The 17,306-nt window shown below is 44.4% G+C and overlaps 1 protein-coding gene across 11 annotated transcripts in view; it reads right to left on the minus strand.

The window, feature by feature from the left end:
• Nucleotides 1-17,306, minus strand: part of FAT3 (FAT atypical cadherin 3) — a 417,502-nt gene that overhangs the window by 224,168 nt on the left and 176,028 nt on the right. For all 11 annotated transcript variants that reach the window (XM_035328942.1, XM_035328925.1, XM_035328935.1 and 8 more), the window contains exon 3: nucleotides 4,018-4,332. In XM_035328942.1, the coding sequence (XP_035184833.1) occupies nucleotides 4,018-4,332 (315 nt within the window). The remainder of the gene's footprint in view (nucleotides 1-4,017; nucleotides 4,333-17,306) is intronic.

A 17,306-nucleotide genomic window follows, 5' to 3' on the forward strand; every position in this document is an offset into this window, starting at 1 on the left:
AACACTGCCAGCAAGAGCCAAAGCAAGGTGTAAACAAAATTCCCAGACACACCAGCGTGAATTTAGAGTAAACTCATTAACATCAACAGAATTGCTGTTCATGAGAGCTAAGTTTGGTCTGCTGGCGTGTTAGTTAAAATATCTCTTAATCTCATCTACATAAGACCGAAGAGAAGCTTATGGGGTTTCTCCAATATATGTGGAACACTAAAAAAAAATTAATGTGATGGCTTGAATTAAAATTCATTGTTTTCTTCGGAGCACAGAAACTAATAAATCAAAGCAGTAAATTACCACTGTGCTGTGCTGTTCAATTAACGCCTATATACATGAAATAAAAATAAGAATTTACGCCCCTAATCAATCTTTTTTTATATATATATAACTCCATCATACATTTTATTTACCTTCTTCCACCAGCTTCTCACCCCAAAATAACTCACTGGGCTGGGGGATGCCATGGCATGCCACGGGCTCAGCAGGGAGCTGGCTGCCCCAGCTGCCTGCCCAGCCCCTCTGCCTGCCTCATCACTGCCTGCAGCCCCAATTCACTGCCCCAACCGGTGCTGCTGGGAGCAAAACCCAGAGAGCTCGTGCTCTGATGAAGGGAGACCGAGCCCTCCGCTGCCCAAGTCATGGTAAGAGGGAGAAGCCCTGGCTCCCACATCAGCCCCATCAGGTTGATCCTCATGACAGGCGATGTGACTTCTAAACACTTCCATCACTGCTGGGCGCATGGTGTTGCTGGGAAGTAAAGGCACTGAAGGAATCAGTGTGCCTTTCCCTGCAGTACTGTAACCAGGAGAGTCACTTCAGCTCCTTGAAAAACATGTTAACTGCCCCGTCACAAAGCGGTGAGCTGCAATACCCCTTGCCCACTAAAGAAAAATCCTGATTTGCTCTCTTGGACCTGCTAAACTTAGGAAGCAGTCTCCACCAGGTTGCAGAATGAGGTCCCCTTGTTCTCAAGCGTGGGTGATTTATGGTTTCACACGTACTCATGTGCTACATTATCCACTCAGTGCTTGTACCTATGAATATCAGCTCATGAGATAAAAGTGCACTCCGAGGTGTAGACTGATGCTGGGTGGTATGCTAGAAAGAAAATAAAAACCACAAAGGTGGTGAGAAAAGAAAGACATTCATGGGTGGTGACACCTGGCTACCTTTGTGCAGGAGGGCTGCGCGTGTCCTTGCCCTCCTGAGGAGCAGGCACACGGCTACTGGAGCCTCCCCTGGCATCCCCACAAACCCCAAACAGGAGCCAGCAGGGCCAAGCCCTGGTGGCCCACTTGCACTTCTATTAAATACAGTTAGGAGTTCAAATGACCACAGGTAAGGCACAGGAGGTTGCACAGAGGTGCAGAGGGACATGCCACAACCAGAATGAAGCAGCACCCAGCGCATTTGTCTTCACACCAGCAAGGGCTGTCTAAAACAAAGGGATTGCCCACCTCACTCAGTCTGTGCCGTTCACCAGCACCACAGGTAGCCGTGTCCTTTGGAGTGAGGGCAGAGATGTCTGAAGTAACACCCACCCTCCACAAAGACACGATACACCTCATGCCCTCTCTGCACTTTGTAGCAAACCAAAATTTGTTGGAACAAAGCACCAAGCCCTGAAAGACAGGAAGAAGGCACAGGAGGCCAAGGCCAATGAGGCCTCGTTCTCCAGCAAAGGGGGGAGATTTGTTGCTGAAATATATCCCAATGATCTAAGGAAGTGATCAGCATACCATGATCAGTGCTTCTTTGCTGCAGAGGAAGCTGTCCTCCTCTCCTGCCTGTCGTCCCAACCCTCCTCATAATCTGGATTTAAGGGACATTTATTTCTTACAGCAAATCCAATGAGAAACATAACTCAAAAGCCCCATGACTTGGGCATCTATGAAATGTCTGATTGCCACAGAAGCACCCACGTGCTCCAGCCAATTTCCCATCTCCTGTTGAGGCCAATTTCTACTGCTTTGTGCAGGAGGATGTAAAAAATGTGATATGAGGCCTTTGTGCTGCCTCTTGACACCTGGTTAGTCACAGGAGAAAGATGTCAGTTTGTTGGTGCTGTCTCAACTCCCGAAGTGACAAAGAAAACAAAAGATACCTCCTCACAATGACTGCTCTCCCTCAAGCCACACATGCTGCCATCATCACATATTTGGGTTCACGTTAAACCTTTTAATCTTGATTATACAGCACACGGCAGCACTTGTGGCTGCTGTGCAAAGCACTGGGTGAGTTATGGCATCACTGAATCCCAGCAAGGACATGGGGCCGGCACACTTCTCGTCTCTCCAGTGTGTGCTGAAGTCGCCTCTATAAATAAATGGAGCATAAGCCACTGCCTTAGAGAAGGTGATGCCCTGCAGGAACGTACCAGAGACAGATATCTGAGGGAAACTTTTTGGCAAACCCATCCTCCTCCAGGGATGCCAGCCTCCCGTTGGAAGAAGCCTCCTGACACAGAGCAGAGGGCAGGAAGAGCTCACCATGCTTCGATACTTCACAAGGGAGGATGCAATCCTGGTGTTCAAATGACAGACCTCCCTTTTTGGGGATTAAGGGACCTCAGTGCATACGCACTCCACCAGTCCAATAATTTTCAAAGGAAAAAAAAAAAAGAAACAAAAGAAAAAAACAGCAATGGGGACCCCCCAGGGGTTGCTGGAACAGTGAATTGTTAAATATATTGATGCCCTTAAGTTCTCTGACAGCAATTTTCTTAGCACAAAATGAAGATGAACCTCTTCAGCACCACCTGCAATTCAAGAGGATGACAATTTTCTTACCAGAGAAAACTATTCTTGCCCTCTGCTTTGATGTGAGGAAGTGTCACCAAAATACCTGGTGCTACCAGCAGCGGCACCCAAGTACCCATGGCTGGGACTTGTCTGAAACTCATGGCCATGTAGAGACGTGCTGAGCAGGATGCTCTGTGGGAGGATCTGATGGCAGGGATGTAACATACATTAAATGTAATTAATTAATTAAATATTACAGAGTCCTAACTCTGCTATTTTGCCCAGATGGGATTTATGGGGCAGGGGGAGGAAGGGAAGGGATGCAGATGGAAGAGCCATCTTCGGCCATTTCAAGTGTTAAGAATAAGTGAGATATGTGCCTTAGGGCTCAGCAGATTGAACGGTGTGAATACACATGCTCTATGATTTCTTCACCTGAAGAAAGGCTTATGCCTGAAATGATCCCAGCCCCTTCTTAAGCTACACATTGCAATAGGATTGACAAATGTTGAAAAGCTATTTAGCGAATATCATTGCCTTATAAATTAAAAGCATTCACTCAGGTGTATTCCTTTTGACTTCCTAGCTGCAGCAAATAAACTTGAAAAAACAAACAAACAAAAAAAAAAACAACAAAAAAAAGTAATCAAAACTCCAGAATAAAGCGAGAAGCATTACAACAAGCACAAGAGCTTGAAGCAAGCACGAGCACCAGGCATACAGCAGCGTGTCTGTGACGCTGCCCACACAGGCCACTCATCCCTAACTGTTACAAATCAATGCAAATACATAGATTTTTTTAAGGGTCAGAAGGACTTTCAGATCATCTCAACTGTCTTTTTGTATGAAACAAGCTGTAAAATTACATCCAGCTCGTGTAACACGCAGCCTAATTACGTGTACTTGACAACTGTAGTGCCACTCACTTCAGCGGAGCTACACTGGATTACAAAAGACGAGGCTCTGCTTCACGAAATCCAACAGCTTGAATCTGCCTGCTAGCATTGCTCTGCAGACTCAGAGCAGCGAAGTCTCATCCCTACAGACAAGGAAAAGAGGCAACAGCCAGCAGCTATTCAGTGACCTGCAGACAAGCGATCGCTGCAGTGGCACATGCCCCACATCAGCTGCTGGCGCACTCATTTACAAGTGCACAGCAGGATGCTTCAGACAGATAACTAACAAGAAAACACAGGTTGGAAAAATACTGAAAGGGAGGAAGCCAATAAATATTTAAATTGTATTTTCCTACCACCGTAAGGCAGCAGGATTTCGTTACCTGTTTTGGGATTGATTACAAAGAAATTCTGGGGATTTCCACTTGTAATCCGGTAAGTTAGTTTTTCATTGGTGCTGGAGTCCGGGTCCTGGGCTTGGATCTGAATGACAGATACATCCTTTGGGGAGTTTTCCATGATGGCTGGGTAATAGATGGGTTCAGAGGTGAGAGGGGCATTGTCATTCACATCCTCCACTTCAATGTAGACTTCGATGGTTGTGTAGAGCGGGACGACCCCATGGTCAGTCGCATACACCGTCAACCAGTAGGACCTGGTCGTCTCCCGATCGAGAATATCTGCTGTGTAGATAACTCCTGCAAAAAAACAGCAAGCAGAAGATCTCAGGAAGAGGATCAATGAGAACTCATATATATATATATATATTAATTTGGATGTACTATAGAAATGTACTCGAATTTATTAAAAGCTTCAACTTCACAAAAGCTAAATATGTGCATATAATGAGAACAGTCATTGTTTCCTGAACCCTGCTCAACATCTCAGCCCTTTGTACCACAAAATTTGAGAGGGAAAAATGATGGTTCTTCCTAAGTGTCCTAGTGTCATAACCAGCTCTCTGCTGGGACTGCAGCTGGCTGAGTAACAGAAGAAATGCCATCGTGTTCTGCTGGTAGTGTGAGCTTGTATGAACTGTGGTAGAGAGGGAGATCACCACTGACAGTGAATTGCACGAAGGAAGGTGGCTGCTCATTTAAAAATCCTGCCAGAGCCCTTGCTGAAGAAAAAGCCCCAGGGGACAGTTTAAAATAAATCCATTCAAGTTCAGAAAATAGACAGTAAATTAAATATTGAGAAAAGTCATTGCACATTGCCAAAATCCCAGATAACGAGCAACTGAAAGCTAGCCTTGTAGTAGTAGCTCTTAGACAATCAGTATATCCTCCTCCAGCACAGAGGAAGGAAAGGTTTGCCCATGATACCTACTGGTGTAAGACAACATTGGTTGTTTTTTTTTTGTGCCCTTAAGAAACCAGGAGAGAAAGTGTTTGTAACAGATCAAACAAATTCAAGGCACCCTCAAGTCTACCTCAAGTAATTTAGAAAGCCATCCTCCTCCTACAATGAGCACCAAACCCACCATGACTTCAGCAGTATTAGATACAGGCCCTTTATACCAGGAAGACCTGCTAGAACTAACAGACCTGCTCATATTTGTGTAGTCAGAGCCTTCTCTGACTTGTAGTGCTGCCTGCAAACACACAAGGATCAAGTACACAAGCACCACACACACATTCACACCAACATCAAAATAAGCAAGTGTCCTTTCCCCTAACTTCTGTGACACATATCCCAGGAGCATTTTCCTGTTCTATCCAGCATTAAACCTTGGATGGAACATGAATATGATGGGTCTCAAGCTTGAGATAGGTACATTGAAAGGACAGTTTGCAGCCAAGCAAGTCATGTCATTAATAGAGAGGAACTAGTGAAGAAGTAATGCAAGAAACCTGAATTCAGCCAATTTAGTCCCAGATGTGCTTGATGCTACTTAGAACAACATCATTAGTTAATTACAGAGGGAAGTGGAGCTCTAAGATCAGTGCTAGCAAGGGAGGTAGGTGTTTTTTTTTTTTGCCTTTTTTTTTTTTTTTAAATTATCAGAGCACCCTAAAGTTTCCTAGGACATCCTGAAGTCTTAGAGAGGCTTTAAAGACCCTGGAATAGTCACAAATGATGCCAGCCTCCTTGCCTGCATGTGAGAGGGGTTTCAGGCAGGCTTTGGGTGCCACTTTGAGGTACACAGGGTGTGGGATGCAAGGAAGAGCTCCTCCTCACTGGTCCTATCATGAATCCTTCTTAATGGCATAAGTGAAGTTCAGCTGTAATTCATACACTTTATTACTTGCCCCAGTCTTACAAGTTATGCATCAAATTTGGCTTTGTCGATAGCAGCAATTATTCCTTTTATGACACTGGATGAAGCTGTGACCTTTGGTTTAAAAGCGAACTGGAAAGGCTATTCCATTTCTTGAAAAGCAGCCATGAAAATGATGGCCCTGCACTTGTGAGACATCAGCAGAAGGAAGGGATTTGATGGCCTGATAGAGCTTCTGATCTCTAATGATCTAAACAGCCCTGGTGTGAACTTCCCTGGCCATTTGATAGCAGAACCCATCCTATGCTCAAGGCTACTGGTGAATTCACTGCATTTTTTTTATAAGGGGTAGCAGCAAGAGGCAAAAGAAGTAATTTCCACCCTCAGGAACCACCACTCCCCAGTGTAAGACAGAAAGTTCCCTGAGCGAGAAGAGATTGTGCCCATCCCCAGGGAATCAGGCTCCAGATCCTGATGTCCCCCATCCAAACCTGTGCTGAGTATGGGGCAGCACAGGATGCACTGAATGGACACCTGTTGTATTAGTTCTTGTCTTCTAGCACAAATCCTTTTTTCATACTGTTGTGGTTTAACCCGGCTGGCAGCTAAACACCACACAGCCGTTCGCTCACCCTCCCCCCTCCCTCTCTGGGATGGGGGAGAGAAACGGGAAAGTGAAGCCTGTGAGTTGAGATAAAGACAGTTTATTAAGATAGAAAATAATAATGATAATAATAATAATATGTATAAACAAGTGATGCACAATGCAATTGCTCACCACCCGCTGACCGATGCCCAGCCCAACCCCGAGCAGCCGGCCCCCCCAGCCCGGTTAGCCACCCCTATATATTGTTTAGCATGCCGTCAGATGGTATGGAATACCCCTTTGGCCAGTTTGGGTCAGCTGTCCTGGGTCTGTCCCCTCCCAGCTCTTGCTGCACCCCCAGCCTGCCCGCTGGCAGGACAGAGTGAGAAGCTGAAAAGTCCTTGGCATAGTGTAAGCAGTGCTCTCCAGCAATTAAAACATCAGCATGTTATCAGCACTCTTCTCATCCTAATCCAAAACATAGCACCCTACCAGCTACTAAGAGGAAAAATAACTGTCCTAACTGAAACCAGGACACATACTTTTTCAAATTTAGATTTTTTTATTTTTTTTTTTAACACCAGTCTGAACTGGCAGGTATTTTCCTACAGTTTCATTAACCATACAGAAAGAAGAAAGGGAAGAAGGAGCAGTACCAGTTCCAGACGTGTGCAGGCTTAGGTCTCTTTGCAGTAACACCAGGTCCATGTCCTTCTTGCTTGTATTATTCACCCAACAAAGGTAAGCAACACAGCACTGGAGGACAAAGGCAGACTGTATTCTAAATATTCTTGTCAGCAGCAGGCTGTGCTACATAATGACTTTCTGTAGAAACATGGGTGAAATATGTAGCAAAGTGTGATGAAAATGCCTAGAAGTCCAGAAGAGAAATTACATTGCTGGGATGAGAAGAGCCTGTAATAAACAACACCCCATGGAAATAAATAAATAAAATAAATCCACGTGGGCAAGAATGAGGAAAAAAAAAAAAAAAAAAAAGATGAACACTGGTGCTTCTAGAGATGTTGATTTATTCACATGACAAGAAGAATTATTTTAGATCTTTGAGCAAAAATTGAAATGAGTGGGGGTTTCCCCCAGTGCAAGCAAGGAAGGTTTTAGCAGATTAACCTCTGTTTATGAAGCTGAATTTCACCAATATTGAACTGATAATAAATCTATCTTCTGAGTCTTTCCTTAATTTTATGACTCCTGGCAACAGTTCCTTTCCATTTGTGTATTTCAGAAGGAAAGGATGATGAAACAAGTGTTAGCAGCTGCCAATGGGTCTGCTACACTGATTCTTCCTTTTACTTTTGATTTATTAAAAGGTCCCAGATACAGATTAATTCCTTTTGCTCAATATGTCTTGTCATTTAACCTGTCAACACACAGCAGCTTGATGGATTGAGAAGAAGGTCTTTGTTCCCTTTCAGGTTTTCCATGTGGAGACCCTGTGTCAGCCCTGGGATCCCCTTCCACCTCACTCTCAAATTTTACAAAGTTCCTCCCTGCTGACTCCCTAAATGTGGGTCTGAAGCTCATACCCACAAGAACACATACAAGAATATTTAACCAATATCTCCATGTAGATTTGGGTAACGCCCTTCAAGCACATGTCAAATTTCATTTTCAGATGAGGTGCTAACTCTCAAGACTGATGATACCATTTAATTATCACTGTTTCTTCATCACTTAAGGAAAAAGGTTGATAGTGCTGGTATCAGAACAGCAAACTAAAGCCCCTGGGACTTTCCACAGGTAGGCCCTGGGGTTCCTGAGGATAGCCAAGTGAAAGTATACAAAAGGATGAGAATACCCCTGGATAAGACCACTAGAAGATAAGAAAATACCTCACTTATTTCAAAGCTTATTAACAGATACTAAAGAAGGCCAGAAGCTTATTTTCAGGTACAGGAGGACAGAGAGGAGGAGAGGGCTCTGGGAGCAGCTGTAAAGCTCTTCTGGGATAGTTTTTGTGGTACACTCTTCCCAGCTGCCTGCTAATTAGAAGAGAAACATGAACAAGGTAATGACACTTGAGCTAAACAAATCAAGAAAAAACAAGAAACATCAGCAGAGATCCTGAAAATTTCAAAGTGATTAAAAAGAGAAGTTAGCGATTTTGCAGACACATTTATGAACGAGGCAGAAAAACAGATGCTCCCATCCACTGGGATGCTCCATCAGGGAAGCACTACTGCATTGTCACAGGGGGCAGCTGAAATCCAGGTGAGCGGGCTCAAAGCCAGCTCTTTACATCCCCTCAGCAAGAACTGCCTAATTTTGCAGTATCCCTAAAGAACTGAAGCCAGCACTTCCTCGGGCCGCTGGCACCCTTAGAAATAAAGCCGGTCATCCATCAGAACTGCAGTGCCACGGATATGCTTTCCACTGCAATCCTCAAAATCCATTTGTCCTACGCAATCTGCAAAGCACCACGTGCTTTATGAACACTCTAAGTGAAAAATAACAACAGAGTGCACTAATCTCTGATTAAAATCCTGGTCACATTTATATGTAAATTAAGTGCAGCCCTCGGGCATGGCAATGTGCCAGCAACGCAAAGGTTGTGTGCTTGTTTCTCTTAAAGGCTTGTTTTCCCTCGTTCCCCAGGAAAATAATGGGGTAATGTTTTCTGCATGGCTCCTGCAAGTGGCATGCAGTGAGGGGCTGCATTATGACAGGTGAAGGCAAAAAGGCAAAAAGGCAAAAAGGCAAAAAAAAAAAAAAAAAAAAAAAAAAAAAAAGGCAGTGAGCAGCTAGTGGTTATTAAGTGGACAAAAATCAGCAAACTGGATTTCCTTCTTGCCTCTCCTACTTATTTGCTGCCCATCTTTCAGCAGACCACTTCAAATGACACAGTCCACTCAAAAATTATAGGAAAGTTATGTATTTACTACAGCCACAAGAAACCCAAGAGGCTCTTAAAACAAAAAGGGATTAGAGAGAAGCATTATTTCTTTCCTAGCCTCTTTTTGCCCCCTGCTTGTTTACCTTACACGTCTGACAGTACTTTGTGTATAGGTCGCGTGATGAATGAACCTGCCACAGCTCTGGAAGAGAGTGTTTACTGGAGCTGTCAGTCCGCGTGTTTACATAGGTGCCCATCGCCATGGATATCTGCTTCGCACATACGTTCCTCCTAAGAGTCACACCATCCTTCATGAATACCCTCAATAGCGCAGACACTGAAAGGAGTTCAATTCTGTTTAGCTTTTTTGGAAGGCAAGATTAAAAGACAACTTGGTGGTCTGTAAGAAGCCGGGCAGGGAAAAGACAGAGGAGAATAATGAGGCTCTTTAATCTCGCTGAGAAAAGCAAATCAAGGTCTGATGGTTGAGAGTTGATGTCAGAAAAAGGAGAGTGCAAACACGCACTGCCGAGGATACCTGGCAGGAGCACCTGCGTGATGGAGATGGGCCAGAATCTCCCACTGTTTGGCGTCTTGGTACTGGGATGAGCCACTGTAACCTATTCTCCTACCCACCCATTTTTATTGGCATAGATACAAAAATATTTTAGTGTGTGATTTTGCTGAGTGGCTCAGTATCCTGTGTTATAGGAGTTGTCAGTGGAAGTCGTCATAATCTCATGGTTTCAGCAAATGAACAAGGCAGGCTCCTGAACAGACAGGAGGAGGACTGACTTGGAAGCATGAGCCACTCTTCCAAAAACTTCTATCAAAAAACTACTACAGAAAATCCCTTAGTTATTTCTTTTTCCAAATACTGCAGTGATTTTGCACAGGGGCACCCCGCTTAATGCCATCAGCTCTCAGTCATTCAGTTGAGAAGAGTGACAGTGACAAGATCATAGAATCATTAGGGTTGGAAAAGACGTCCAAGATCATCTGGTCCAACCATCCCCCTACCATCAGTGTCACCCACTAAACCATGTCCCCAAGCACCACGTCCAACCTTTCCTTGAACACCCCCAGGGATGGTGACTCCACCACCTCCCTGGGCAACCCGTCCCAATGCCTGACTGCTCTTGCCGAGAAGAAATGTCTCCTCATTTCCAACCTGAACCTCCCCTGGCACAACTTGAGGACATTCCCTCTAATCCTATCAATAGTTATCTGTGAGAAGAGAAGGATGACCTGCACCTCAAACTGGGAAATTAGGAAAGACCGGGTGAGGTGAACAGCCCTGACCCTGACCCAGCAGCAGCCACAGAGGTGGACGGGAGGAGCGGTGGAGGCAACAAGGGCAGAGCTGTCTCCATTAGGAGTTGCCTGGAGGCGAGCTCACGCCAGCAGGCCCACAGTGCTCCCACCTGCTGGGTGGCTCTGCAAAATGAATGTAGGAGTACAGCATGCCCCTTCCAAACAAAGTCAGCTCCTCGCCAGTGCAAATGTGAGGTCTGAGTAGCTATAAAAATACATAAGCTTTAGGAAGGACTAAGAATCATGCATGCACCTTCTAGACCTACAGACTCACCACCACTATGTGCAAGGGACACTTTGGTTTGTGCCATGCAAAGTGCTAAAAAAAGGCATTTCCAGAGCCCTAAGTGCGCATCTCCCTCCTCCAGCTTCAAAACTAAGGAGATACAGTGCAAAACAGCTACAAAGTAGAAGCTGGTCTCTGCCCAAATTAAAATGACAGGAATGAGGCAGAGTCAGCAATGAATACTGACAAGAAAATATTCAGGGCTCCGTTTCATCACTCAGTTTCAAAGGAAGAAAGGAAAAATCACTGATTCTGAAATACCACTAATTATTCATGACCCTCAATCAAAGGCTCTGCCAGTCTCCCGGTAGTAAACAGAACACCTTGTTTGTCACCGAGCTGCCACCCAACGGCCCTTGCTTGCATTTTCTTGTTGGAAGAAAAGAAGTAAGCAAAAAGACACAGATTAAAGCTTTATAATGACACTTTTTTTTTTTTTTTTCAGATTTTCAGTATAAAACACAGAGGCACAGGGGGGAAGAAGGCATTTACCAAGTTGTTCCAGCCTCCCTGAGACAAAGGCTCCACAGCCACCTCTTGGTGCTTCTGCCCCCAGCTGCCCCCATACCCAGAGCTGGGGTCATGCAGAGATTTGTGAGTGCAACCCAAATGTCAGAATTAGTCCAGACTCCTCACAGGGAGCAACTACGTGTTTTCTGAAGGATGTTTGCCAGAGAGCTAACGTAGGCAGGAAAAGTATAAAAATTATGGAACCCCTTAATTCATCAAGCCAATGAACATAAAACCAACTAAAATAGCATGATTTGTAGATGGGAATTACACTTCCAATAAAGAAAGGAAATTTATGATTTAAAGAAAGCTGACATTACGCCTAGTGCATACACTGTTTTATTTAGGTACTTCCCATAAAATGGCTCTGATGTGTATAAAAGCCAAGTGTATAGCTCTTTTAGAAGATATTTCTTCCATTACCTCCATTAAGGGTAAACTGTAAATACAACCTACAGGACTGAATGGCTTTAGAGTAAGGAAGATGCGCAGTGGATCTGAGCACCAGTGCCAGACAGACCGAGAACACTGGGGCCACTGGAGCCAGTGGGACAGAGGATAAACCACACGTTACATTCACCCCTTTTCAAGTGCCCTCGAGCCGTGAATCACCAGGGCCTGACCTGACTATGGACGGCAGCATCACATCAACCACGAACTCCAACAGAGCGTGAAGGCGGCCGGCCGCTCGCACCACCCACTGCTCCCAGCAGGCAGCTCTGGAAATCAGGCTCCTTATTCTGGTGATTAAACGCTATCGCAGGACCTTCATTTGAGCCCCCCTGCTGTGCTAAGTGTGTCCTCCCATTTTTACTTTATTGCATGAATTTTGTAAGCTTTAATACATATTAAAATGCAAACCCAGCTCCTATTGAAGTGAATGGAAATATCCCCATTGACTAAAATGGAGATTAGATCATGCCAAGGAACGAGTCCAAAAGCAATATTAACTTCATGAGGTTATACATATGTAGAACTTTCTAATATTCTTTTGTCTGGTTCAATTGTAAAACAAACATAATAAACCATGTTCGTCAAACAATGCAGGACAGGTAACACTCCTGTCTAGGGCTTACCTTTTAATTTTCTCTTTTTACTGATGTTTTGAATGTACAAATCTGCTGTTACCCCAAAATGCGGTTTCTGCAGTGGATATTACATCTAAGTTCCCAGGGCAGTAAAAAAGAATTAAAAATCCAATCCTCAGCAACGTTATTTCAACTGACACTGGATTAGTCTGCAAATACACCTTTTATCCTGTTATTGCATGCAATTGCATTAATATCACATCCAGTCTGGATCGTGACAAGGACATTAACATCGCTGTTAGTAAATGTAATATATCTGCATTCAAGTGATAGATAGGAAGATAATGCAAAGGTTTACAGCTCTTACTCTCCATGACATGCCACCATACATTTTAGGGGAAACTTCGCTTCAAGTGTGGAATCTCAAAGGCTGCTGGGGTGTGCACAGCCTTTTGGGTGTACCTCAGGGTTGCAGATAGCTTTCACTCGTAAAAGAAAACGCAGACATGCAATGGTTTAGACAAAACATGTCCAGCTAGAAAAAAAATAGATCAGGTACAGGAAATCTTGTTAGGTATGGAAACCTCAGCTAACCTCTGAGGTTTTTGGCCAGCCAACTGAGGTCAGGGATACCCTGTGTGACTTGGACATAGTGTAATTACATGGCAGGTCTGACAGGGGTCATTAAATCAGGTGCAGCCCCATCAGCACAGCTTTTGTGGGCTTGATCCTGACACGGAGCTGAGGATGGCGTCCCACCTGAGCACAGACCCTGGCCAGCCCTGCCTCAGGCTGCAAAATGTAAATGTAACTTCATTTGCCATGGCTAGGGGGGACCTTCAGCTACTTAAAGGTAATACTCAAGTGTAGGTCTGGCCAGTGCCCTCTCAAATCAAAATATCAATAATAAAAGGGAACATATGAATTTTTACATATTTTTTTGCAAGGTGAATGTTATGCCCTGAACTGACAGTGCAACCCAGCACTAGATCTGGGTTTTCTCATGGGACTAAAGGGAGCTCCCCAGGTCTGACAAGTGAGCTCAGAGGCTGAAGAACTCCTGATAAACAGCACCTTCATGGCACTGGAATTAGGGCACATGCCAGGTTAGGTGCCTGACCTTCCACATTAGCTTTTGAGGTTTGAAGGTAAAGATTTCCTTCTTTACTTTCAAATGACTTAAACCCAATGTGGCATGTTTTCTTTGCTTGCTGTGTTTGGAGCACGGAGGTGGAAAAAAAGGCTTACAACTTCAAATCAAAATGAGCTATCGCTTAAATATGACATCTTCAAGGTCATTTACACATCAATTTCAGAGCAATTTTCCAAACATATCATCAAGACACTGAACCAGACACCTAGTCAAATAAATTCTCTATCTTCTTCCATTTATGAATTAAATAAAATAAGATGTGCCAACATTTAAACCTGACTAGACTTTATTATACTTTCTGTACCTTCCATCACAGCCCTCTATTTATTTGAAGAAATATGCATATTCTACTTGCTTTAATGCTTTTTTGCTTGGGAAAAAATCATAAAGATAATCTTACATGGATAAACAAAAATACACAGTGGGGCATCTCCAGAAGAACCAAATTGCCTTAGAAAGCACAAATACTATAAACCCCCTCTCATTTATGAATAATCTCTGCCAAAGCCTCACACACTCCATCACTGCTGAACAGCGCACTAGAACCCTGCAGCACGAACAGGCTGTGAGGATCTGGGAAGCCCCAGTGATGACTGTATGCTACCACGTGCCGCTTCCCACTCGGTGCTGTTGGAAGGTGATGGGACTGAGCGTAAAGCTGCTCTGACAGATGGATGTGCTGCCAGGCTGGGCGGCTTCAGCCATCTCCTTCAACCTTTATGGACATGGGCTGCTGCTTTTTGGTCACCGAGACACAGCACAAGGGTGCCTATTTATGGGATCTGCTTTTTTATTATTATTTTTTTTTTGTTCTAAATCACTGGTGGCTACTGGGTTTCCGGCTACATGTGAATTATAAACTGTGAACTCTCTTTGATATCACAGCACGTTTGTACACATTTATACCTCTATATATGTTTGTCTCTCCAGCAAACTGAGTTCCGCTTTGTTTCCTGAGCCCCGCTCGGACTATAAAACTCACCTGTGCAGCCCCCCAAAGGAAGGGGAAGGGACCAAAGGAAACCCGCAGCAGGTATCAGCAGAAATTCTCACATTGTTAGCACCAACAATGAAAGTTGTTAAACCTCGATAACAACCCGCTTGCGTGGAGGCACTTTTTTCACAAAGGGCCTGCCGAATGCCCAGAGTAACCCAGATTTTCTGTACATCCTCTTTAGTAGATTAATAAAGAGATCAAAGTCTGACCCATGTGTCCTCTGCCAGGAAGACTGGGAAACTATTTTAAAAAGAAGGGTTTGCTCCCAGTTATTTTAGAAACGAGATCAGAAGCAGAGCAAAGCCAAAGCAGGAAGAGGAGACAGAGAAAAAAGGCACGGGATGCTCGAAAGGATCCCGATGAAAGCCCTGGCCTGAACAACAGCAGCAAGGGACTTCTGTGCAGGTTCCACTTCCTTTACACAGAGCTTTGCACCTTTTTTGTTGCCTAACATAAGAGGGATTGTTTTGGGAACCCTTCCGCTAAATCTGTCCCAAGCAGCTTCAGTTTTTTTTGTACCTCTGGGGAGGGACCAAAAGGCACTGGAGGCAGCTGCCAGGGTGGAGCCTGGCTGCCAGGGGGAGGCTTGCTGGAGGCAGCTTTCTGCCCATGGAGGACACGTTGAGTTACTCTACCTGGGCTGAAATAAAGCATAAAGGGATATCGACTCCTCTGACAGATCTCAGTGCCAAGCACAGTCAGCCTGAGCATCGTTGGCCAGGGTAAACAAGGGACTGTCAGGAATACATCTCCTCATAAAAGTCTTTCACCTTGGAACTGAGTTTTTATTATACTGGAAATAGAGTCTTCTTGTTTTTCCTCCTTTGCCGCTGTTTCTTTCAGCTGCCCGTCAGCCCACAGCAAATGAGTAGCCCCCTGAAAAGAGTAATAACATCAACCCTGAAATATGCCTTTAACTTTTTCTCCATCCAAAAATAAACCCAGAGGAGCAGTCAAACAGGAGAGAATGAGTACCTCTGAAAGGGGTTTAATAGTCACGCTGTGCTCGAACACAAACGCTGTGGGGAAGAGGCGAGAGTGATGCACAGTGAAAGCACCGGAGCACCGCTTAACCCCTCTGCCAGGCACAGCAGCATTCCCTCTGTCTGGGGACACCGCACCTGACTCTGGAGTCTGCTTTACAAAGCATGTCAAAAAATTGGAGAAGATATAAAAAGAAGAGCTCCACAAACAGTATGAGAAGTGGAGAGAATGATTTACAGTAAGGGAGTTTAAGACTTCGATCTGCTAAGCTTATTAAAAAGAAGATGGAGAGAAAATTTGATTATAAAATCCATGCAAAGTTCATGGGGAAATATGGGAAACTAAAGGGCTCTTTAATCTAACAAAATAAGGTGGAGCAACATCTAATGATTGGAAACTGAAGCCAGGAAAAATAAAATTAGCAATCAGCTTGATACCATACTTTATTATTTATTTTTCTAAAGTGGGTGATTAATTCTTGGTATAATTTTTCCAATCTCTAGATATCTGCAGATGAGGTCTACAAGCTGTTGGGGGAGAAATATTTTTTGGAAAATGTATGATATGCTTCTGTCAGAGGAAGAATACTAAATAGAGAGGTAAGAAGATGAAATATAATAGGCAGTACTATATTATATCCAATATAAGAGGGATGAAAGCAGACAATCTGGTCCCTTCTGGCCTTTAAGCATGCTGAATCTGCAAACACTGTCCTGCTGCACTCACTGAAGGAGCCTGGAGAGAGGGGGTTCCCTGGATGGTGCTGGGTGGCTCCCAGATTGGCTGGCTTGATCCTCCACACCACCATTTGGTTGTTCCAACAGCCTCTGCATTGCCATCCCCAGGGCATACGGTGAAAAAAACAGCCCCTTCCCCACCTTAAAATCCTCACCACCAAAACAGTTATTTTTTTAGAAACATATCATGTCCTACACTGTGAGGTAATTTGGGATTCAAAGCAGAAGTTGCACCAGGCATAGCGAAATGCACGGTTCCCAAGCGCGCAGATGTGAGGTGGGCATCCAACAGCACTGCCCAGGTGGGCACCAAGCGTGACAGAGCCCAGCAGCACCAGTGGTCGCTTCCCCTCTCTTTTTGTAAGGGGTTAAGCCAGGAGCTTATTGGTATCTTCTCACCAGGTCATGCAAGAAACCCATGAGCCTATTCTGGAGGGGTGCACAAGCCAGTAGAAGCAGCACAGCTGCTGGATGTGAACCCTGGTGATCCTGGAGCAACGTCCGTCATTCTGTCCGTGCCGAGCACTGGGCCAGACAGACGTGCAGCAAACGGCCTGGTCCCCTTCTGTGCTTGAGCAGAAGCTCTCAGGTGACAAGAGGCTCTTACACAGCAAACCTGGCTTCCTAAGAACAATTGTTTGCTCACTCCTGTTTCTGAAAATAAATTTTCCGACGGATAAGGGCTCTCTAGGCAGTATACTTCATAAATATTTTCCATGCTGTAGCAGAATATTACTGTCTTACAAGGCATTGCGCTGTGAAACACAAGTTTGGTGCACTGAAACCTGCAGTTTTATCTAAACCCATTTGCAGGGATCTCCCCAGGACTAGATAATGCAAGTTTTCCCTCTGTATCAAATATTTGTGTATGGGGGCTGGGGTAGCAACAGCCAGCATGTCAAAGAAGAGGTATCTTATTTTGAATTTGGATTACTGTATGTACTGTACAACCACTCAGAAGAAAAGCTTCCTTTTTTTTTTTTTTTTTTTTTTTTTTTTTTT

The sequence above is a fragment of the Oxyura jamaicensis genome, chromosome 1 (assembly GCF_011077185.1).
Source record: "Oxyura jamaicensis isolate SHBP4307 breed ruddy duck chromosome 1, BPBGC_Ojam_1.0, whole genome shotgun sequence".
NCBI classification, from domain to species: domain Eukaryota; kingdom Metazoa; phylum Chordata; class Aves; order Anseriformes; family Anatidae; genus Oxyura; species Oxyura jamaicensis.